Source organism: Gekko japonicus, unplaced genomic scaffold (genome assembly GCF_001447785.1).
Source record: "Gekko japonicus isolate JY-2015 unplaced genomic scaffold, Gekko_japonicus_V1.1 scaffold1068, whole genome shotgun sequence".
NCBI lineage: Eukaryota > Metazoa > Chordata > Lepidosauria > Squamata > Gekkonidae > Gekko > Gekko japonicus.
In genome coordinates, this window is record NW_015168079.1 from 226,166 (window position 1) to 251,075 (window position 24,910).

General features: G+C 47.2%; 2 protein-coding genes across 5 annotated transcripts in view; one reads left to right on the forward strand and one right to left on the reverse strand.

Moving 5' to 3' along the window:
- Positions 1–10,921, forward strand: part of MYBPC2 (myosin binding protein C, fast type) — a 106,491-nt gene extending 95,570 nt beyond the window's left edge. For all 4 annotated transcript variants that reach the window (XM_015414680.1, XM_015414679.1, XM_015414678.1 and 1 more), the window contains 5 exons: positions 2,332–2,491; positions 3,438–3,574; positions 9,571–9,757; positions 9,894–9,936; positions 10,719–10,921. In XM_015414680.1, coding sequence (XP_015270166.1) covers positions 2,332–2,491; positions 3,438–3,574; positions 9,571–9,757; positions 9,894–9,904 — 495 coding nt within the window. In that variant the 3' untranslated portion in view covers positions 9,905–9,936; positions 10,719–10,921. The remainder of the gene's footprint in view (positions 1–2,331; positions 2,492–3,437; positions 3,575–9,570; positions 9,758–9,893; positions 9,937–10,718) is intronic.
- Positions 10,922–12,922: 2,001 nt separating this feature from the next.
- FAM71E1 (family with sequence similarity 71 member E1) lies at positions 12,923–19,078 on the reverse strand. The gene is made up of 3 exons (XM_015414668.1): positions 18,980–19,078; positions 17,099–17,277; positions 12,923–13,160 (listed from the first exon to the last, which is right to left on the reverse strand). Exons 1-3 carry the CDS (start codon positions 19,076–19,078, stop codon positions 12,923–12,925), a joined length of 516 nt encoding a protein of 171 aa, XP_015270154.1.
- Between the last annotated feature and the right edge of the window lie 5,832 nt (positions 19,079–24,910).

A 24,910-nucleotide genomic window follows, 5' to 3' on the forward strand; every position in this document is an offset into this window, starting at 1 on the left:
TCCAAGGTGGGTGGGCCAGCGGGGTTCCTGGAAGGATCAGGGAGGCATTTAAATGCCTCCCCGTGCCTTCCCCGGCCGGTCTCGGGGCCAGCTTGCCTGGGCTCCCCACAGCCGCGGGGCACCCGGGCAAGCCAAGGGAAGGCATGGGGGTGTGGCCTAATATGCTAACGAGCTTCTGCTGTTGGGTGTGACCTATTATGCTAATGAGTTCCTGCTGGGCTTTTTCTACAAAAAAAAGCCCTGTCTAAACCTATTTAACACCCTGGCTCATTTCAGGCCTAGGGTTGCCAGCCTCTAGGTGGGGTCTGGAGATCTCCCAGAATTCCAGCTGACCTCTAGACTACAGAGATCAGCTCCCCTGGAGACAATGGCTGCTTTGGAGGCTGGGCTCTATGGCATTACAACCTGCCGAAGTCCCTCCCCTCTCCAAACCCCGCCCTCCCCAAGCTCCACCCCCCCAAATTTCCAGGAGTTTCCTAACCTGGAGTTGGCAATCCTATTCAGGTCCCTGCTGAAAATGTATACCGGTGGCAAGACAGAGGCCAGATCCTGAGTCAGTAGATGCAGAAGGTGTCGTTTCCCCTCTTCCCTCAGCGCTGCTGCAGCTCTTTCTGGTCCCTGAGGACATCAGGCCCAAAGTCACCGGTCCGACATAAAGGAACAGCTGTGCAGGTTGGCAGGCGGCCCAGACTGAGTGAGGACAAAGAGTTGAAATGGCTCCTCCTTCCTCCCCTGCAAACGGAGTGCTGCGGAGGTCAATTTCACCCCTTTGTCCACCTGCTCTTCAGCCCACTGACCCTCATGGCTGTCCCTCCACAGGGATCCTGCAGTCTCAGGACTGCTCTTTCCGGGGGTCAGCAAGAGCTGCAGCAATACAGAGGAACGTGGAAAAACTCTGTGTGCCTTCTGCACATGGATGAGAGGATACTTCCCAGTGACCTCAGTTTAGGTCTGTATTTGGGGGCGGAAAGTGCCGTCAAGCCACAGCGGTCTTATGGCCACCCCGTAGGGTTTTCAAGGCAAGAGATGTTCAGAGCTGGCTTGCCATGGCCTGTCTCTGCATCATGAACCTGGTATTCCTCGGAGGTCTCCCATCCAAATACTAGCTAGGGCTGATTCTGTTTGGCTTCCGAGATCTGACGAGATTGGGCCAGCCTGGGCTACCCAGAGCTTAGTCTGTATTTATAGGTAAAGGTAAAGGTTCCCTTGCTTGAAAGCCAGTCGAATCTGACTCTAGGGTTGTGGTGCTCATCTCCGTTTCCAAGCCGAAGAGCCAGCGCTGTCCAAAGACGTTTCCGTGGTCATGTGGCCGGCATGACTAAACACCAAGGTGCACGGAACGCTGTTACCTTCCTACCGAAGTGGTACCTATTTATCTACTTGCAATTTCTTGCTTTCGAACTGCTAGGTTGGCAGGAGCTGGAACTAGAGACAGGAGCTCACCCCATCTCGCGGCACCCGGGTCTTGAACTGCTGAACTACTGAGCTTCCCTACTAGTGTGGGGTTTATAATTCACTAGTGGCCAGTATTAAATCCAAGTTGGTTACAGCTGGAGCACTGGGCAGTAGTTTCATAGTACCTGTGGAAGCAGCCTTGTATAATGGTTAGAGTGGGAGAGGCAGGTACAAATACCCCCTCTGCCATGGAAGCTTGCTGGGAGACATGTGGGCCAGTCATGTGCTCTCAGCCTTACCTACCTCACAGGGTTGTTGTTGTGGAGATGCTGTAGAGAAGAGGAGAGTGTCCTTACACCACTTTGGGTCCCCATTGGGGAGGAAAGTGGGATATAAAGGAAATAAATATTTTAAAACATATGCCACCTCTCCAAAGAACCTGCTTGAGGCAGCTCACGAAGTAAAACAGGGTAAAAATCATAACAGTATAATAATTAACAATAAAAACGGTCATTAAAAAGCCAGCCATTATTTATCGAAGGACCTTGATAGGGCATTATGGGACTGAAAATAATTACTGTTTTCCATCCAGATTGTCGTTGCCCCCTTTGCTAGGACTCCAAGTATGTTTTCCTGAATTTTGAACCCCATAATGGGAGATGCAGTTGAGAGGGGCAGTTTGGAAAAGAAAATGGTCAGCAAGAGAAGTACCTCCTATACCTCTGCTCAAAACGAGCTTCTCTTAAAGTAAATTTCCTTTAGAAAAAGTGCCGATCAGATGCATATCTGCCTAACTTCTAGTTTAACCCATAGCCTGCATTACTTTGCTGGAGATAGACACTTAACAGCAGGAGGTCTCCCAAGCCCAGCTATACCCTGTCTCTATCTCAGCCCCCCTCTCTAAATGCTCACCTGTTCCTGCTTTCCTTCCCCAAGGAGTGGTTCACGGTATACGAACACAACCGTCTTACTCGCTGCACTGTTTCTGACCTTATCATGGGAAATGAGTACTACTTCCGGGTCTTCAGTGAGAACATCTGTGGACTGAGTGAGAACCCCGGGGTCTCCAAAAACACTGCTCTCATTCAGAAAACTGGTAAACACATCCCTCGATCGATTACCTGGATTTTTCTGTGCTCAGAGGGGGGAGGCCATAGGAATTTAGCAGGAAAGGTTTAATTATAGTCCCAACCCAAAGGAAAAACTGGTGCGGCATCCCTTTTTGATTGTCTGGTGAGCTACATCAGAAACTCAGTTTTATGGGTTCTGTGGGAGGAACAGTGGATTAAGAAGTGGAAAAAGTGCAGAAAAGGGCAACTCGAATGATAAAAGGGTTGGAGGAACACTTTCCCTATGAGGAAAGGTTAAGGCGCTTAGGGCTCTTTAGCTTGGAGAAAAGATGACTGACGGGTGACATGATTGAGGTTTATAAGATTATGCATGGGAAAGAGCAGGTAGAGAAAGAGGTGTTTTTCTCCGTTTCTCACAATACAAGAACTCGTGGGCACTCCATGAAATTGCTGAGCGGTCGGGTTAGAACGCATAACAGGAAGTACTTCTTCACCCAAAGAGTGATTAACACTTGGAATTCACTGCCACAGGAAGTGGCGGCGGCTACAAGCATGGACGGCTTCAAAAGGGAATTAGATAAGCATATGGAGCAGAGGTCCATCAGTGGCTATTAGCCACAAGGTATAGATAGGGGCTCTGGGGCAAGTGATGCTCTGTCATCTTGGTGCTTGGGGGGGTCAACAGTGGGAGTGCTTCTAATGTCCTGGCCCCACTGGTGGACCTCCTGATGGCACTGGTATTTCTGGCCACTGTGTGATACAGAGTGTTGGACTGGATGGGCCTTTGGCCTGATCCAACATTGGCATCTCTTATGTTCTTATGTTCTTAAGAATGCCAGTGGATCAGAAGACAACATTTCATGGTGTTTTCTGGGGAAAAGAGAACCTGGTGGGATGTACCAGAGAAGGACTGATGGGTTCTTGGAACTCTGCTACAAGATACCTCCCTTTCTTGTTTCCCTTTCCCTCCAGGAATAATCTGTAAACAGATGAACTACAAGGAGCATGACTTCTGCATGGCCCCCGTATTCATGACGCCACTGGTGGATCGGACAGTGGTGGCTGGATATACCACTGCCCTCAACTGTGCTGTGAGGGGACACCCCAAAGTATGTACTGAGGGAGGGAATGGAATAGGATGCAATGGGGTGTTTGGGAGGGGTGTCTGCATGGGAGAACTGGGGGCGTGAGATAACAGGATGGAGAGAAAATAAAATGGGGGAGTGACAGAGGGTGGTCTGTTTTTTATTCATTGAAAAATGTTGTGTAACAATTAAAAAACCCCCACTCTCGGTAACAGAAAGCAAAAGAACTTGGTAAGAGTCAAGTAGTCATAATCAGTATTCAAAACAGAGAGTTCTTCTGCCCCACTATGAGCAACGGACCTTCAAACTTCTATTGCCAGTTGACACCTTGCAGATGATTTTTGATAAGCCGTTAATGTAATCAAGGCACATGGTTTTGTGCGTGAGCCAGTAGATTTTTTGATAGTTTCCATTCTTGTTTTTCAACGTTTGTGCAAATACCAGTCTGTCAGCTGTCAAAATATATAAAGAGAATTCTTGGACTCTAGCAGGTGCTAATGCTTTTATCTAGTTAAGACAAGGAATCCAGAGACTTGACGTACATTACATTCCCAAAACCTCATCAGTGACAGCTACAGCCATTTCCCAGAATTCTCTAGCTCTCTTACATGACCTCAATATATGCTACATCATCTTTACCAATATTTGCGTCATGCTGTGATCAGTTTTATATAGGAAGCACCATGATTTAGTGGTAGAGCATCTTCTTGGCATTCAGAAAGATCCAGGTTCAATCCCTGTTATCTCCAGGCAGAAGAACCAGGTGGAAGGTGATGCGAAAGGCCTCCACTTGATACCTTGGAGATAACTGCTAGTTAGCGCTTGATGGACCAATGGTCTGATTCAGTACAAAGCAGCTTCATATGTTCATATTTTATGCAGTTTGCCCTGTAATGTGTAGTACCACCGTAGTGTTCTCTATCCATCTATTCACCTTCTCTTCCTACATTCCCAACTCTGTGTTTAACCTCATAATACTTCCGGTGGGGGGATTATAAGGGAGAGTGTACAGGGGAAGGAGTTGTTTAGATTTTCTCCATCAAATCCCCAAGCCAATTTTAATTGACATTTCCCAGGCAGGCTCTGAAACTAGAAATTGTCATGGGAAACATGGAGGAATTTCAGACAGACGATATAATCCGGAAGAGGAACGGTTCCCAAACGGTTTCTGGTCTGTCATTTCATATTTTTTTTTTGGTAAACAAATTTTTGTTTTCTCAGGAATACAACATATGAAATTAAATCATTTCATTCTATCAATTGTCTACCCCATTCCCAGTTCCTCCCCTCCCTCCAGTGGCTTCCCGCAATGCTTCCACCCCTGCTCCAAATTACTTCATATCATCAACTATATCAATTTCTTGTCATTACAATCTAAAGATAACATCATTTGACTTAATATTGATCTAAACATATTAAGTTTTGTTTCACATCCCAGTTCTTTTCCAGATATATTTTAAAGTCACTCCATTCTTGAAAAAACACGTCGTCTTCTTTATTGTTCAACTTCTTCGTAATTTTGTCCATCTCTGCCATGAACAGAACTTTTTGTAACCAGTCTTCAATTTCTGGCACTTTCTCTGTTTTCCAAAATTGTGCATAAATCATTCTCGCTGTTGTGATTAAGTACCAGAATAAAGTCTTTTTAGTTGTATTGACTTCTTCCATTTTCAGTCCCAAAAGCAGAATTTCCGGTGCCTTTTTGAAAGAGCATTTCAGAATTTTTTGCATTTCTTTGTGGACTTTTGTCCAAAAGTCAACTGCTTTCTCACAAGTCCACCACATATGATAAAATGAGCCTTCATGGCTCTTGCATTTCCAACACTTATTTGACATATTCTGGTTCATATTTGCAATTTTTTTCGGAGTCATGTACCACCTATACATCATTTTATAACAATTCTCTCTAACATTGGTACAAGGCGATATCTTAATAGAATTTTTCCACAAATATTCCCAGGTTTCAATAGACACTTCCTTATTCATATTTATCGCCCATTTTATCATTTGCCCTTTTACAGTCTCATCTTCAGTATACCATTTTAGTAACACTTTATACATTTTAGAGATATTTTTTCCCCCTTCACTCTCCCAAATCATTTCAATCTCATTTTTTTCCTCTCTAAAACCATAGTTTCTTTTATCTGATCTAAAAAGGTCAAAAATCTGCATATATTTCAGCCATTCATAATCATATTCAATTTCATTCTGCTTTTTCATTACCCATTCTGTTCCCACTTTTTTAATTAGATCTTTATATGGCAACCAATCTTTATCTCTATGTCTTGAGTAAGATGTTAACACTTCCACTGGTACAATCCACAATGGTCTTACATCACAAAAATATTTTTTATACCTCATCCATACCACAAATAGTGCTTTTCTTACCACATGAAGCTTAAAAAAGCTGTCCATTTTTGTTTTGTCATACCATAAATATGCATGCCAACCATTTCAGACAGAACCGTTTTAGAACCGGTTCCCTGCCGGAATATATTTGTAATTTCAGACACAAACGCTTCTGTCCCGTTTAGGAAACAGGGCTGAAGAGTTTTACCTGTCAACCGCTTCCAAGTAGTCTTCAGTTTCCTCTCCCGGTTCCGATGTGCTTTTCCCCGCCGTTTTTCGCCCACGCGGGCGATCTCTGGCTTTTTTGTGTGTGGAACGTTCGCTTCATAGCGCTATAGTGCTATAACAGAACAGCAGTATATCAACACCATTGGAATGCCTGGAGTGTTTTGTTATAGTGCTATAGCGCTATAAAGCAAACGTTCAAAAAAAAAGGCAGAGATCGCCCGCATGGGTGAAAAACGGCAGGGGAAAAGTGGGAAAAAGCGGAGCAGTCTGAAATGGCAAACCGCTTCAGATCCAGCTCTTTACCGGAAGGGGAAAGCCATGTGTGAAATGGCAGCCCTATACCGGTTTACTCCACGACAGATCAAAAACGGCTTTAAAATGGGTTAAAAAGGGTAATGTGAAATTCCTCATGGTGATAGAATGGGAAACATTTGTAGGGCAGAACCTATGGTAGTGGGGAAGCTTAAGGTCCTCCCCTCCCCTCTGTTGAATCCCCCCAGGCAGTGCCTCCTGTGTCCATATCAGGTTTGAGTGCACCTCTGCTGTTTCAATGTGTTGCTATGCCCTTGTTTGTGGTTGGCAGAGGGAAAGGATCAAGGAGAGAGGTAAGAAAGTCCTATTCTGCTTACCAAAAACTCTTCTGGACCCAACCTGTGGAATTTATTTTATTTCATTTATTTAAGTTATTTGTAGCTTACCTTTCTCACTGAAGCTCAAGGTGGATTACAGGGCAGAGAAAGAAGGAAAAAAATATATACAGTAAAGGACACTGAATGAACCATACAATAGGACTAGGAGTACAAAGTTAAGTGATAAGGCAAGCGTGAAGAGGCAGTATAAGATACACAGTGTACAGTGCAAATAAACAATGCAGTAGGACTAGCAATGCAAAAGTAAATGACAATGCAAACAGCAAATGGCCCAGCCTGGCACAGTGTGCAAAATGTGGAATTACAAATGAAAATATAAACCACAATCCATGTAATACCTTTTATTAAGACCAACCGAAACAACAAAAAACAGCGTCCAAACTTTCAAGCCCTCCAGAACTCTTCTTCAGGCAGGATGTTACAAAATATGCCATTTGCTACCAGTGCTATCTAAGGCCCTTTCTGCACCCGTATTTTGACTCAGTTTCTGAGTGCATCCTATTCTTCCGTTCTGCATTCCCTCCCACTTCCACTTCCACTTTGTGTTGGGGCTTTCTCTTGTTTCTGCATTTGTTTTACAGGAATCTGCTTTCAGACCGCTTCCAGCACACTGTTGCCCCGCAGCTGCCAACATTCCTTTTGCTGCAGTTCTTTGTTCTCATCTGTTTTCCGGATTGTTTCTTCGAGTATTTAAGTGCTGCCCACTGCCCCTCCCCCATTTCCGCCTCTCTCTCTTTTAGGTTGACGCTCCCTCCCTGTTCGGTTTTCTTTCCCTCCTTCTCCAAAGACAAAAGCAGACATGTCCTTCCACTCAGGAAAATTTTAAAAAGCCAGAGAGAGCATAAGAAGGAATCAGTAAATATAAAGGACTAGGGGGATTCCCTGCTCCCAAATGTGTCAGTCTCGCATGTGTGGGTCTGGATTTCCCCCTCCCTTCCCTTTCTTTTTGCAGAATTACAGAGGGAAGGAGGGAGGGGTTGGCAGCCAGTTAGCTCAAATAATGCGGGTTTTGCTTGTAGATGCAAAGTGCGTATAGACTACCCAAATAAATAAACCGGGGGGGTGGGGACAGTGCAGAGGGAAATGCGTGCGACTACAAAGTCAACCCTTAAGGTCTGATTCCTTGGATTCTCTGGAGCAAGCTGTCAGTATAGAAAGGGTCTGTGTTTGCTGAGTAATCCATATAGCTGGAGAAGAATCACCATATTTGACCATAGCCCTTGATGGCCAGGGTCCAGCGTACCTAAGGGACTGCCTTTCCCCATATGTTCCCCAAGAGCACTACGGTCTGGGGCGCAGCGCCTACTTGTGGTTCCAGGCCCCAAGGACATCAAGCTGGCCGCAACCAGGGCCAGGGCTTTTTCGGCGGCAGCTCCTGTCTGGTGGAACGAGCTCCCAGAGGAGATCCGGGCCCTGCGGGACTTGGCACAGTTCCGCAGGGCCTGTAAGACGGAGCTCTTCTGCCAGGCCTTTGCATAGGAGCCGCCGCCGCCATTGTGCCACCACCGAGTTGCCATCTATGACGGTGGATTAGATCTATAAGTGAACTGGCCCTGGGAAGACGCTTAGGTGACCAAGAACTCATGTTGTCAGGCTAGATTGATAAATGGATCCCATCTTGGAGCGATAAGTTAACATTTAGAGCACCGCACTTTATTTATTGACTGTTATCATATTGTTTTTATACTGTTTTAATTGTTAGTTATGGCATTTGCCGCTGTTGGAAGCCGCCCTGAGCCCATCTGGGGAGGGCGGGATACAAATCTAATAAATAAATAAATAGATGTTTTTACTGGAAGTCCACAGCTGAGACATGAAGAAATATAGTTATTCCTTGACGTAAAAACAAAACAGTAAGAATAAGGCAAAGTTTTCAGAAAGTACCATACCTGTTGGCTACATTTTTGCATTTTTAGCTCTGGGAGGAAAAAAAACTTGAGGGATAAAGTTTCATGGATTCAAAATAAAAGAGAAATAACCATAGAATCAAGGGGAAAGACTGGAAGATGCTCAGTTGGCAAGATCACTTAATTCTTGTGCCTGGCTGGCATCAAGATTAAAATCCACAGCTTTGGCCGGGGGCCAAGCGTTTAGGAATTTGTGCTGCAGACACATTTTTGGAAGGGCTGCTTCCATGTACAGCAGCACTTCCTCGTACACAAGATAACAGAGGAGGACTTGATCTTTCTGTGGAGGAATGGTCCCCCTTACAGAAATTCCCCTATAATGTGACGTTTGTGCCTCACTGATTAAAAAAAAAATGACAGGATTTTCAATTTCACAGCTTAAAAAAATTGCACATTCTGAAATCTGATTTTTAAACACGGCAAGGTTTGCACAAATCTTTCTGGATGAAACTGATCGCTCTGGGGCATGGTAGGTGGTACAATTTAGTCCATGAGAGGTACTTCAGAATTAGAATGAGGATGGCGAACACTAGGAGGTTTCAGCCGGCTCCCTTTCAAATTCTCCCGGTTCGGTGTAGTGGTTAAGAGCATGGACTGTAATCTGGGAGAACCGGGTTTGATTCCCTGCTCCTCCACTTGCACCTGCTGGATGACCTTGGGCAAGCCATAGTTCTGGCACAGCTGTTCTTCAAAAAGAGCAGTTTCTGTCAGAGCTTTCTCAGCCTCACCTACCTCATAGGGTGTCTGTTGTGGGGAGGCGAGGGGAAGGGAGTTTGTAAGCTGCTCTGAGACTCCTTTGGGTAGTGAAGGGCGGGGTATAAATCCAATCTCCTCCTCCTCCTCCTCCTCCTCCTCCTCCTTCTTCCCTTTTTTTGTCTGTTCCCAGCCCAAAGTGATCTGGATGAAGAACAAGATGGATATCAGCGGGGATCCAAAGTTCCTCCAGAAAAACAGCCAAGGGGTGCTAACCCTCAACATCCGAAAGCCAGGCCCTTTTGACAGTGCCACTTACTCCTGCAAGGCTGTTAATGAGCTGGGCGAAGCCCTTGTGGAGTGCAAGCTGGAGGTCAAAGGTGACCATGGGTTGAAAAAGGGATGGGCTGAAAACGTATTCTCTCCGGAGAAGTGGTACATCCCTTCTCACCCTTATGCCCACCAAAACCTCTGCCTAACCCTCTCTTTCTGTCCTCTTTCCTCCCCCCCCCCCAGCACCCCAGTAAACATGCTGCTGCAACTGCCAAGATTGAAGAAGGTAGGTCACAGGCATTATTCCATCATCACCCCTTCCTGTTGTGTGCATGGAAGGGGCATACAGCCAGGGGTCATTTCGCAGAAAAAGAGGTGCAGGAGCTCATTAGCATAACTCATTATCATAACTTATTTGCATATGCCACACCTTCTGACATCACCGGAAGTGTGTCAGAAGGCAACACCCACCACTCAGGCTCCACTGAACTGTTTTGGATTGCTAGCTATTGGGGGGGGGGGGAGAGCTTGTACCTGAATAAACCTTGGTCTTAAAGGTGCCACTGGACGGTTTTGGACCGGGGGACTGGGGGGAGCTCTGCAACTTACCTGGCTGCTTCTTGCTCTAACTGAGGGCTGCTGGGAGCAGGGGGTGGGGCTTGTTGCATGTGCCCGCCCCCTGGGCTCTTTACTGCCGGAGCTCCGCTCCTGTGCGCTCCTGCAGGAAATGACCCCTGCATACAGCTCTTTGGATTTCAAGACAGAATTGGATTATTTTTTGCTTCTAGAAGCAACTTGGTGCAGAAACAGTGGGCTCCTGTTTTTTGGGGGGGGGTCTGAGCAAGTGGCTTGTGATGGGGGGGGGCCCTCTGGGTTTAGTACCAGGGAGAAAAAGTACTTCATGGAAGGGAATGAGGCTAAATCTGGAAAGAGAGCACATAAACCATCTTTTTGGGAAATTACGTGTGTGTCGGGGGAGGTTTGGTGTGGAGAGAACTGCCTGGGTGAATTACCTTGCTTGCCTCAAAAGAGTCGACACTACAGATCCCCGTTTTCCTCTCCCCTCAGCTTACAATTGACCTTTTCATCACGGTGTCCCATCCTACATGTGCTGCAGGGGGCATCAAGGTGTTTATCTGCCTCCACCCCAAGAACAAGCGACACATCTCGCCCTCGGATAGAAGCAACTACCATAGAGCAGCCAACTTCTTTGTATCTGTCTGTGTGTCCGTCTGGTTGGTTGTCGTATCAATAAAGTGATCTTGATGGGATAATTTGTGCCTCTGTCCACCTTTTCAGAGAGGAGATTGGTGACTAAACTGGGGGTGGAACAGAGGGTCAGCTATGGAGATCATCCTGGCTTGGGTGTGTGTGTGGGGGCTGGTCTAAGAACAGGAGCTGGAGGATCAGATGAGTAAGAAACACTCTTTATTGGGAGCGGTCAGGAGGAGATTGTCTCCTTGGTAGGGGTGTTGAAGCAACTTCCCATGGGGGGCGGGTGTCCAAGACCAAAGAGTCTGACTAAGGGCAATCTTGTCTCCTTGGTAGGGGCATTGTAGCAACTTCCCGCAGGGTGGAATGCTGTCTGAGACCAAAGAGCCTGATACAGAGGTCAATCTTGTCTTCTTCGTACGGTTACTGCAGCAAATTCCCTGTAGGGAGGAATCGTGTCGAACCCCAAGGAGCTGGCCTGCAAACACAACCCTATCTTCTTTGTAGGGTCCTTGCAGCAACTTCCTGTAGGGGGGGGTTGGTGTCCAAGTGTGAGGGGCCTGATGGCGAGGTCAATTGTCTCCTTTGTAGAGTCATTGCACCACTTTACTGCAGGGAGGAATAGTGTCCGAAACTGAGGAGCCATCCTGCCAAGACAACCTTCTCTCTTTCGTAGAGTCATTGCAGAAACGTCCGGCAGGGAGGACTGGTGTCCAAATCTAAGGAGCCTTTCTGCAAGGGCAGCCTTGTCTCTTTCGTAGGGCCATCGCAGCAACGTGCCACAGGGAGGAATGGTGTCCGAGAGCGAGGAGCCTGCTACTGATGACAGCCTGGTCTCGTTCATAGCGTAATTACATCAACTTCCTGTAGGGAGGAATGGCGCCTGAGACCAAGGGGTCTGCCTGTGTGGGCAACCTTTGTCTCCTCCGTAGCGTTACTGCAGTGACTTCTAGCAGGTAGGATTGGTGTATGAGGACTCAGCTTGATTGCGAGGGCAGTGGTGGGCTTGTTTGTTTGTCTTTTGAGTCCTTGCAGCAACTTTCTGGAGGGCGGAATTGTGTCTGAGATGGAGCAGCCAGCCTTCGAGGGCAACCTTGTCTCCTTCGCAGAGTTATTGCAGTGACGTCTTGCAGGGAGGATTGGTGTATGAGACTCAGCTTGATTGCAAGAGCAGTGTGGTCTTTCTTCCAGGGTCACTGCAGCAACCTACCGCAGGGAGGGATTGTGTCTGAGATCGAGCATCCTGCCTGCGAGGGCAACCGTTTGTCCTTCACAGAGTCATCGCCGCAACTTCCTGCCGGCAGGAATGGTGTCTGAGACTAAGGCCCGGCTGCCTTCGTGGGCAACCTTGTCTCTTTGTCAAGTTACTGCAGCAACTTCCCACAGGGGTGATTGGTGTTTGAGACCGAGAAGTCTGCCAGCCAGGGCAGTCTTGTCTTTTCCTAGGTTCACTGCAGTAGCTTGCCACAGGGAGGAATGGTCCCGAGACTGAGGAGCCTGCTGGCAAGGGCAACCTTATCTCCTCTGTAGGGTAATTTCAGCAACTTACTGCAGGGAGGAATGGTGTCCAAATCCGAGGAGCCTTCCTATGAGGGCAACCTTGCCTGCTTTGTAGGGTCGCTCCAGCTGCTTTGTGCATGCAAGAATGGTACCTGGGACTTAAGAGCCTGCCAGTGAGGGCAACCTTGTCTTCTTTGTAGGGTCATTGTATCAACTTCCCACAGGGAGGAATCCTGTCCAAGCCTGAGGAGCCTGCCTGCAAGTGCAATCTTGTCTCTTACGTAGTGTCATTGCAACAAATTTCCACAAGGATGAGTGGTATCCAAGACTGGTTAGCCTGCCCGTGAGGGCAACCTTGTCTTCCGTATGTTCTTTGGTATGGATGGCTTGAATCCCCTCCTCTTCCTTTCCTGGGCTGCCCACTCAGCTGTAGTTTCCTCCCCACACCTCATGGTGTACACCTCAAGGTGTAGGTGCTCTTCACGGTTTTTACAGCAACCAAGAAGTATACAAGGAGGGGGTCCCCAGAATCTTTGAAGAGGGAAGCTCTGGCTCACCTGTTATGAATTCCTCGAAATAATTCGATGGGGGTAGGCCTGTTGGTAGCTGATCGGAGCATCCGTGCGATAAAATCGCAGGCGGTAGAGGATCCGGACCCACTGCCCAAAGAGATAGTCCAGTTTTTGAGGATGGGCCAGAAGCTGCAGATAGAACTTGCGCCCGTTGGCCAGGCTCACTTTCAACTGGTACCGGGTGTCGTCATGAACATAGATGCGGACAAACTTCAGAGGAAGGAGCCTGTTAGGGAGGAGGAAGGTAGGCATGTTAATCAAGAGATCCAAAAAGCAAACCCCTATTCTGTTACCAGGGCTGGCCCCAGCTTATTTTGCACCCTAGGCGAGGATCCCTGCTGGCGCCCCCCCCCCCCGTGCGCCCACCAATTTTAAAAAATAAATGCATTTTAGGAAGAATGAAAAACACAAATAATCCAGTGACTTCCAGAGTATGGGGCCGGGTTCAGTTTGGCGCCCCTAAGGGCCGTCCCGCTCTAGGCGATTGCCTAGTTCGCCTAGTGAGCGATCCGGCCCTGCCTGTTACCCAGTGTCAGTTGGTATCCCTGGGTTAATCCAGTGCTTGTGATGGCCTAAAAAAGCCTACAAGGCCTGTGCTCAGCAGATCTAAGAATTCATCTCTTCCCAGACATTCTACCATGACAAGAATAGAAGGTTCTCTCAGCAGATGCCCCTAATTTGTGGCCTACACTCCCCCCACCCCCCGAAACACCAAAGCCAGAGGCCCTCAGGACTGTCACTCGGAGAAAAAGGAATCTCAGCTAATTAATCCTATGAATTTCAATTGATCAAATAGTTTTGTCTATAAATGTGCATAGGAAGAAAAGTCATCCTGACGAAGGGGCTGTCGATATGGCTGCATTCAGTCATGATTAACAAACTGGAGTATGAACGTGGTTTATTACTGGGCTCAAACAGGCCTGCCTCTCACACATGCGGTTTCTGGTTTGGGAAGTCTTCTTTGATCTAACTCTCGTTTGTAGTCCTCTTCAAATGCAGGCACTTCAACTAGTTAGGGTTTCTTTCTTTCTGGGTAACCGACATTCTACAGCTAGGGTTTTCCTGGTAACTGGATTCTAAACCAGAATCTTGGTTTAGAATCCTAGTTACTGGGAAAGGAAGAAATTCCAGTTTGCTGAAGAGTCTGCAGTCAAACAAAATTGGAGCCATACTGAAGCCTTCCAAAACCTGGAGGTATCACTCACATCTCTGTGTGCAAAGGGAGGAGGGAAAGAAGTGTGTGAGTCCCAGAACAACCAGAACAAACCACTCCTGTGCTGGGAGGAAAACCAAAACACTCTGGTTTATTGTTGACATCTGAATAGAGCCAGTGATGCAGATGAGGCGTTCCCTCCAGTGCCAGAAGGAAAACACCACTGGCAATGTCCAATGTCTATTTGTGTTAAAAACAATGTTGTCTGGGACACCTTTTTAATTGATCAAAAGTTTTTTCCCGTTGATATATCCAGTTTAATCTGAACGAGAATGGAATTTGATTGTTCAAAACTAGAACTGAGGGGTGGATTTGGTTTTACCCATTCCGTGCTTTCACCGAGAGCAGGGATTTCATCCTCTCCCTGCAGGTGATATATCTCCCTTATAAATAAAAGCCGAATGGTGGTGGCACTTCTCTAGAACATTCCACACGCTCTGGAATTGGTTGGCGCCCTGGTGTGTCACTCAGAATCTGTCCCTGGATGCATTGCTTGAGTCTCGCCTCCAACATTTTAAACAGTTTGCTGTTCCTCTCCCCCCCATAGCCAGTCAGAACACAGAGGTTATTTGCATATGCAGCCTCATTGGCCTTTGCCTCGGAACACAGAGGTCGTTTGCATATGCGACTTGATTGGCTTTTGCCTCTAACATTCTAAACAGTTTTGCTGTTCTGAGGTAAAATGTGTTCAATCTCCAGGTGAGGGCTGGAGATCACTCAGAATTACAACTGCTTTCCAGATGGCAGAGATCAGTTCCCCTGGAGAAAATGGTGGGCTCCGTATCCTTATATGCTGCTGAGGTGGTCCCCGTATTACAGCCAATGTGACGTAGCAGTCAGGGCTTCAGAGCACGGGAGAGGCTGCAGGTGTGTGGGGAGTGGAAAGCTGAAGAGTGAGGGGGAAATAAAGGTAGGTTGATAATTGGTTGGGAAGGAGATAGGGTTGCCAACTCCAGGTGGGAAATTCCTGGAGATGTGAGGGATGGAGCCTGTAGAGGGTGAGGTTTCAGGAGGCGTGGGACCTCGGACAGGTACAAAGCCATAGACTTCACCCTCCAAACCAACTATTTCCTTCTGGGGAACCATCGTTGCCAATCTCCACGTGATGGTTGGAGATCACTCAAAATTACAACTGTTCTTTAGGTAGCAGAGATCAGTTCCTCTGGATAAAGGTGGACTCAGTGTCATTATACCCTGCTGCGGTCACCACAGCAAATTGACTCCCGCCCAGAGCCTCTTTCTAGAGGTTGTTGTATTTATTTCCACAACTGGCCTTTTTCCTAGTCAGGAATAAAATCCTTAGATTTTACCTTCATACATGTGAGGATATGAAAAGTGCACTTCCACAAAAGCAGTGGCAGCCAGTGGGGCAGGAACAAACAGGAACAGGGTCTGCATAGATCACTCTGTTCAGTGGGGCTGGTGCCCCCTCATTCCCCCACCCCCCCATTTCCCCCCTGTGCAAAAGAACAGTGTGATGATGATCATACCACCACCATCTTGTGCATAGACAAATGACAGGGCTTATCTCTTGGGTTTCCTGGCCTTTTGATCACATAGGGCTGCCAGCGTGTAAGATTGGTCCCTCTAGCTGCCCCTTGACTATCAGTTTGATCTTCAGCAAATACCAGGTGATTTTATTGAACTCCGTACCCTGAAAAGCTTTACCCAGATCCCACAGTTTAAGCCTCTACGGAAGGGGCAGGACATCCCCCCTCCCCACTGCGTTGGCTACCCTGCAACTACACTGTTTACATTGAGTTTTTTTCTTTCCATCTGTCTCTGCGTAAGCCAACGGGGGATAACACTTTGCACATCTGACAAATGTGTTGTGGCCCTTGCACCCTTATGCTACAATGGATCTGCTAGTCTTTGTGACAACTTTGTTTTGTCTTTGCTGTTAACAGAGTAGCACAGCTACTTCCCTGGAACCCACCAGCATCTGTTTCTGAAACAGCTGTAAGATCCTGAGGTCTCCTTATTTTGCATTAGCTGGGACTGTTTTTTCTGTATACATGTACTGGGGGAGAAAATCTGGGAAATCTCTTTGAGCATGTGGAGAGGGCGTTTCCCATCACTGAATCATCATAGCCAAAACCCATCAGTTCAGGGTAAGGGGAACACATTCACAGGTAAGACTTTCAGCCAGCATCATACTGCCCCCGTGTAGGGTTGCCAAAGGGTCTCATGGCAACTTACAACATTAAAACCAATAAGGTAAAAAAACAACATAAAAATGAATATAAAATTTTAACATGAAAATATTAAAATACATGGCTATCACCATACCACTATTAAAATAGCCCAAACGTGGTTACTCTCCAAAGGCCGAAACCTAAATAATTCAGTCTTGCATGCCCTGCAGAAACTAAGCAAGTTTGACAGGGCACGGGTGTCATCCAAGAATGCATTCCACGGGGTAGGGGCCACAACTGAGAAGACCCTTCCCCTGGTGACAGCTAACCAAGCTATTCTGGGGCCAGACACTTGCAGGAGGCCCCTAGATGATGACGAAAGAAGGGAGCGTGGGACATTTACCAGACATTTGTGGGTGGAGCCTGGGGAGGGCAGGTTTGGGATCTCAGTGGAATATAATTAGAGTTTCCAACTCAAAGTTAGGAAATACATGGCGATTTTGTGGGTGGAGCCTGGGGGTGGTGGGGTTTGGGGAAAGGGAGGGACTTCATTAGGGTATAATGCCATAATGTTCACCCTCCAATGTAGTCGTTTCCTCCAGGGGTACTGATATCTGTCTTCTGGAGATCAGTTGTACTTCTGGAGATCTCCAGGCTGCACCTGGAGCTTGGCAACCATAGGTATAGTGCCACAGCATCCACTCTCCAAAGCGGCCATTTTCTCCTGCAGAACTGTTCCCTGTCTTGAGATCCCCTGGCAGTCCTACCTCCTAGGAGAGAAAAGCATCATTGTGCCCGGACGTGATAGGGACTCACGCAATAAGCTGCAGCTCCTCTCTAGGGGCCAGTGTGGGTTCAGGATCCTCGCACGTGCACTCCTCCCTCGGATATGCCACCGGCCGTGCCAGCACCAGGAGATCAGGCAGCTCCAAGCTGGGACTGCTGGCAGCAATTCCCACGGTGACCTTGTTGGCCACCTCCCCCGATCTTGTGACCTGGAAAGAGAGAACTACGTTGAAGGGCCTCTACCTACAACTAATAACCCTCACTGGGAAAACTTTGGCCATGATGTTCCCTCTAAGCTGTGGAGTCTTGTGAGCAAAAATGATACTTTGTGAGCTGCTGGCATTAAAGTTCTGAGCGAGCGATTTGGCTACTGCATAAACTAGTTTGCTCTGGGGCCCTCCTTCCTGAGCGAAAACGAAAATGTGTGAGCTGGAGGCTAAAGAACTGTGAGCTAGCTCACACTAACTCAGCTTAGAGGGAACACTGGCCATGACCCTTACCAGGCTAGAAAAGACACCCACAGGCACCTGCCCGCCCAAGTGTCTGGTGACTGGGAATTTGCTGGAGGATTCAGCTCAGCGAAAGCCAAGCAGCAGCCCTCAGAACTTAGAATTGACTAAGCCTCCCCGCCCCTGGTAGTGATTCAGATCAGGGAAACTGTGAGTGTGTGCATGCGAGTGAGGATGAACTCCCTTCTGCATGTGTGCTGCAGGCCTGAGCTGAACTGGGCAAAGTGACTGTGGGAACTGAGAAACTTAGGGTTGCCAGCTCTGGACTGGGAAACAACTTGAGATTTGGGGGGTGGGGGTGGGTGGAGCCTGGAGAGGGCAGAGTATGGGAAACGGAGGGACCTCCACATGGTACAATGCCACAGGGTCCACTCTCCGAAGCAGTCATATAGTCTCCAGGGGAACCAATCACTGTACTCTCTGGACTACATCATTGTAAAAACAGGAGTTCTCCAGGCGCCACCTGGAGGCTGGCAGCCCTAAACCCAAGGCCATGTCTGACTGTTAGAAGGGATGGGCTCCCCCGACCCTATGACTTGGGCCTGTGTAATGAGCTACACCTGCCCCATCACCTAAAAGAGGATATGCTTTGGTTCAGACAGATTCTCTTGTTCTGCCCAGCCCCACCAGGAAGTGTTTTTCACTTTTAAAACGATTTAAACATAATTAGGCTGCGATATTTTCTCTTGGGTCTTTATGCCTTGAGATTCTTTGGTCAGCTGCAGGATACAGGACTTAAAATCAATTACAGGGAGTCGGTCCAGATTAGGACATTAGGAAGGCGCTGAAGGACCAGAAGCCTTTCCCCCACCCCATTCTCATGTGATTGGACCAAGGACCCCTGGTGAGCTTTGGGACTGAATGGGGTCTTGTCCACTCCTAATCCAACCACAGTGGCTGTCAGCCTGAGTATCTTCAAGAGAAGAACTATGTCTTCCCTTGTATGGAAAGAGAAAGGGTAAAACAGAATAATTTTGGACCAGGACTTCTGGGTTCCAGAGGAAAGTAGGGTCTAGCAACAATGGGGCCTGGCCTGAAACCTCTCAGCACCTGAGGCAGAGAACTGAAAATAGCACAATTTATAGGACAGCTTGTCCCCTTTCAATGGATCTGTATACAAAGGCAGTAAACCTCTGGATACCAGTGCTAGGAGGCAGCACGAGGGCATCCATGTCCCATTGGTTCGGCCCCTTCAGGGCAACTGCTTGGCCACTGTGTTCAATAGGATGCTGGACTTGGTGGACCACAGGTCTGATCCAGAAGGGCTCTTCTTATGTTTTTATGATCCCCAAATTGGCTCTGCTGCCACGTGGCTGCTTTGCTCAGTCTAACGACTGCATCAGCCCTGCCTGGGTACAAGGATTCTTGAGTTCTGCTCCCAGCCCAGTCCCCTCTCTCTCACCTGCACAAAATTGCTTTCAAAGAGGGGACAGTCCTTGAGCTTCCCATATTCTCCACTGGCGAGGCATTTTTTCAGATCGCCCATTAAAGAAGCAGGCATTTTGGAGTGTTTTTGCTACTGAAGCCTGGTACCTGTTGGAAAAAACAGAGGAAAACATGAGGCCATGTTGGATTGGTTATGAATTTCAGCACTGGCCTGAGCCCCTAGGAAAAGGTTTAGGTCTTGGCAGAAGGGCCTGGCCTGCTACCATTCGACTTGACTTCCTAGGAGCTGCACCTGCTCAGGGGTGAAAGGCAGAAAAATGTTGAGGAAATAATAAAAATAATGCTTTCGATTTATTAATCGCTTTCCCCACAAGTGGGCTCAAAGTGATTTACAGTTGCACTTTTAGACAGGGGACTAACAGTGTTTCATAGGGGATAGGAAAGACAACATATAATTCATTTGTTTTTAATTGCACACGCTGTAACTGCACGGTGGAAACGTCTCTGGCTTGGATCAGTCATGTCCCAAACGGCTGCATTGACCGGCTTGATGACGTTGGGGCTTCAGGACCCGTATGTCGTATCGCCACACTGCCACCGCCTGGCCGGAGCATCCCACTGCAGGGATTTTTCTTGTAGCCGAGTAGTTTCTACCACCTTCCGATCCTGGAGCAGGATGTCCCGACCAACAACTAACACCTTCCCACAGGGGAGCTGGTGTGTCCACCCTCTCTAAGGAGTGGTTCCCATTTTATCTACTCGCCAAGGCTTTCGAATTGCTGGGTGGACGATGAGCTGGGGACAACAGGCTGGCTGCTCACACCAGCGCGGGGCTCGAACTGACACAGTTCGGATGTTAAGACAGTGGGCTATACCAAGACAATCTGGAAAACCAGAACAGGAGTACAGAACACAATAAAATGAGGTTGCTCAGATATTTCCCTCTAAAGGGAAAAATAAGAAAAAGAGTATATGGGATTCTCCCATGGGCAGTGAATGATCCACAATCCTATGAGGAAGGCGAGACTTCTCATTTCAAAGACCTTCTAACAAGACCTTTTGACTTCTCATATGTAAATATGTGAGAATGTATTTCCAGTGTTTAAGCTTGTTTGCCCTCACCAGGCTAGCCTGATCTCCTCAGATCTCAGAAACTGAGCAGAGTTGGCCCTGGTTAGTATTTGGATGGGAGACCACCAAGGAATACCAGCGGCAGGCAATGGCAAACCACCTCTGAATGTCTCTTGCCTTGAAAACCCTATGGCAGAAGAAGAGGGAGGGTAAGTTGCTTCCTCCCTGCCTCTCCCCCCCCTGCCTGCCTGGGGCCAGGGAGGGCCTTTGCGGGGCTTCCTTGCACTCCCGCCAGCCTTGCAGGTCCACCGCTGGGCCCCTCATGGGGCTCAGCAGTGGAGCTGCAAGGGTGGCGCCGGCGGCCGGGACCGTTGGGGGCAGGGTGTGTGGCCTTATGACACACTTCAGGTGATGCCAGGGGGTGTGGCCTTATGACACACTTCCGGTGATGTCAGGGGGTGTGACATATGCTAATGAGTTATGCTAATGAGTTCCCCTAGCTCTTTTTCTATGAAACGACCCCTGGGTGGCCATAAGTCTGCTGTGACTTGCCTGCCTCTGTGCAGTGACTCTGGCATTCCTTGGAGGTCTCCCATCCATTCTGAGATCTGATGAGATCAGTCTAGCCTGGACTATCCACGTCATAGATTTCTCTTCTATACCCTGACATTTTATTTCTCTACTTTTCTCCACTTCCTCTATTTTATTTGTAATGTCCTTTTAAAATTATTTCTTTCATAAGATCTTCCATGGTCCCTTGTTCTTGTTCGTTATCATCTTTTTTTTTGTTAAAATAAGCTCTGATATGGCCAAATTGTGGATTTTGATCCAAGCATAGAACCACTATTATACCAATGCAACCAATCAGTTCCTAAACTCTATGCAGTTAAATAAATCACCAGATCCAGAAAAGGCAAGTCAAGATCAGCTACTCAAAATTAATCTATAAATAAATCTTACCACATAATAATGAACGGCATTAGTATACAATACAGATATCAGTATATGGTTAGAATTATAATAAACAATAACCCCTGCAGTACCAATTAATCTTCATATGCTTAATCAAAGTTATTTTCTCAACAAATTAAGCAATTAAAAATAGATCATCAATTAATCAGTAATTCACATTACCATATATCTAAAGCATCTCCCAGGTATACTTAATTGCTCTCTTTTTTAAACTCATTGTAACCAGTAGAAGCTAGAACCAGCCTAACTATTAAACCTTTAGATATCTTTCAGTCTTCCTCTACCTGTAGTCTTCTAATATATAACAACTATGTCCTTAAGAGCATTAAAAATTAACCTGGTATTACTAGGTTCCATGGACAAAACATCCAATTTCAACCAGGTAGAAATTTCAACCATGGACAAAACATCCAATTTCAACCAGGTAGAACTGTCAGCCTTCAGGTGGTGGCTGGAGATCTCCTGGGATCAAACCTCTCCCCAGATCTCCTGGGATCAAACCCTGCTCTCCCCAGACTCCACCCCCCAAATCTCCAGAAATTTCCCAACCCAGAGCTGGCAACCCGAAAGAACCCCCGACAGAACTCGCAGTCCTCAATAGAAACCAAGATGATCTCTGGTTGTGCCTCAATAAGGTCCCCACCTTTGACACTGATCTCTGGCTCTTGGCCAAGAAAAATACCTCTGTCCCTGGTACCCTGCACCTGGGTCGCTGGTCCCTCCCGCCAGGCCTCGGCAGACAGCGGGTCAGCAAGTTGCCTACAGATGTTGTTCCTCCCTTCCCCACATCAAGGCCAGATTTCTTATAGTGCCTTGGGCCCCAAGGAGACTGGGGCTGAGCAGATGGTCTTGCTCAGCACAGGCTGGAGCTCTCTCCCCTCTCTGACAGCAACAGGATCCAGGAGGCCTGCTTTTTTATAGGTAGGTGGGCAGGGCTGGTTTTATGATGTATTCTGTTACACTGCTTTAATTGTTAGCCGCCTTGGTGGCCCTGATTGGGCAGGTGGGTGGGGGATGCAGCTTGTAAAGACCATAAACAAATGTTGTAGATGTCATAAATAGACAAACACACAGCTAGGCTGGCAACCAGAAGCACCTTAGAGACCAGCAAGGTTTGGGGGGGGCAGGCCCTGACCTGGAGAGCCCAGGCAAGCCTGATCTTCAACAGATCTCGGAAGCTAAGCAGGGTCCAACCTAACAAGTACTTGGAAGGGAGACCTCCCAGGAATACACAGAGGCAGGCAATATCAAGCCACCTCTCTGATGCACCCTAGCCCCACTAGGGGTCGCCAGAAGTCACCATGACTTCCAGGCACACAAGCACACACACACTCCGGGCTATTTTGGGGCAGGAACGCACAGGAACGGAGTTCCGGCTGGCTCCCGAGTTGGCCACGCCCATCAGGAACTCATTAGCATAATAGGCCACACCCAACAGCAGAAACACATTAGGATTGGCTACATTAGGGGTGTGTGGCCTAACATGCAAAGGAGTTCCTGCTACAAAAAAAGGCCCTGGGTTTTGACAACAAACAAGGTCAACAGAATAACAAGCAAAAGGTGGGTGTGGCTGGATGACCACACTTCTGGTAACATGTGGGTGCGGCCTAATGTGCTAATGAGCTGTGCTGTCAGGGGTGTGGCCCAATATGCTAATGAGTTCCTGCTGTTGGGTGTGGCCTATTATGCTAACGAGTTCCTGCTGGGCTTTTTCTACAAAAAGAGCCCTGCACACACTTACCAAAACCCAAAAAAAACCTTGAATATTTGGGGGGCAGGAGCTTTTGAAACTCAAAGCTCCCTTCATCAGGTAAAGCTATGATTATCAAAGCCAACCAAATTGGGAAATTCCTGGAGACTTGGGGGTGGAACCTCAGCATGGCATGAGGTCATAGAGCCCACCCTAGGGTTGCCAGGTCCCTCCTGGCAATCAGCAGGGGGTGGGGGGGTCTTACTAGGAGCCGGAGGGATGTCTGGGCCAATGCTCCCTCTAAGCTGTCGAGTCCTGTGAGCAAAACGTCTACTTGGTGAGCTACTGGCATTAAAGTTGTGAGTGAGCGATTTGGCTACTGCATGAATTAGTTTCCTCTGGAGCCATCCTTCCTGAGCTAGAGGCTAAAAAAACTGTGAGCTAGCTCACACTAACTCAGCTTACAGGGAACACTGGTCTGGGCTACATCGCTGGTGATGTGACCGCTTTACTTCCGGTGTGTACCAGAAGTGACGTCATCACGCTGAAATGTCCCGGGGACAATGTGGCAGTTGGGCAAAAACTCTATGGTAGAAGCCATTTTTACCAAATACCAGATCATTGTGCAGACGAGGACGCCATGATGACGTCATGTCTGGTACACACCAGAAGTTATGTTGCCCCACTACTGGCGATGTAGCCTGGGCCTCCCTCCTGCCTGGTAAGTCCCCCCACCAGCCAGCTGATTGGCAGAGGGAGGCGGAGCCTGGGGGCAGGAGCAATGCTCCCTCTAAACTGTGGAAGTCTTCTGTGCAAAAATTCTTCTTTGTGAGCTACTGGCATTAAAGTTGTGAGCGAGCGATTTGGCTACTGCATAAATTAGTTTGCTCTGGAGCCATCCTTCCTGAGCGAAGACAAAAATGTGTGAGCCGGAGGCTAAAGAACTGTGAGCTAGCTCACACTAACTCAGCTTAGAGGGAACACTGGGCAGGAGATTCCCCACCTACAGCAGGGGGCTTGGTAACCCCAGTCCACCCTCCAAAGCTGCCATTTTTGAGATCCTAGTTGCCAGCCCCACGTAGGGAAATACCTGGATATTTTTGGGGTGGAGCCTGAGGAGGACGGGGTTTGAGGAGGTGAGGGACTTGCTTGGGGGGGGGGTCAACAGTGGGAGGGCTTTCAAATATGTATAAAATATTGTTAAAATGGTATACTGAAGATGAGATGGTTAAAGAGCAAATGATAAAATGGGCAATTAATATGAACAAAGAAGTGACTATTGATGTATGGGAGTATTTGTGGAAAAACTCGATTAAGATTTTGACCTGTACCAATGTTAGAGAGAACTGTTATAAAATGATGTATAGATGGTACATGACGCCAAAAAAAATAGCAAATATGAACCAGAATTTGTCTAGTAAATGTTGGAAATGTAAGAAACATGAGGGCTCATTTTACCATATGTGGTGGACATACGAAAAAGCGGTGGATTTTTGGACGAAAATCCACAATGAAATACAAAAAATATTGAAATGCTCTTTTAAAAAGACTCCAGAAATTCTGCTTTTGGGACTTAAAATGGAAGAAGTTAATGTAACAAAAAAGACTCTACTCTGGTACTTAATAACAACAGCAAGAATGATTTATGCACAATATTGGAAAATAGACAAAGTACCAGAGATAGAAGACTGGATACAAAAAGTTCTGTTCATGGCAGAGATGGATAAAATTACAAGAAAATTAAACAACAGAGAAGATGAAGAGTTTTTGGAAGAATGGAAGGACTTTAAATAAAACATATCTGGAAAAGAACTGGGATGTGAAGCAAAGTTTACTGTACTTAGAACAATATTAAACCAACTGATTGTTATCTAAAGATTTAAATGTTAAGAAAAATGAGAATATTTAATGTTATACTGAAAAAAGAGATAAAAAGGGGAAAGCATTGTGGGAAGCCGAGGGGGGGGGGAGGTATTGGGAATAGGGTGAATGAAATGTAATGGAAACTATTAAATGTGTTAGCTATATGAATTCTCAATGAATGAAAATAAAAAAAAATTGTTAAAAAAAAAAAAAAACAGTGGGAGGGCTTCTAATGTCCTGGCCCCACTGGTGGACCTCCTGATGGCACCTGGTATTTCTGGCCACTGTGTGATACAGAGTGTTGGACTGGATGGGCCTTTGGCCTGATCCAACATTGGCATCTCTTATGTT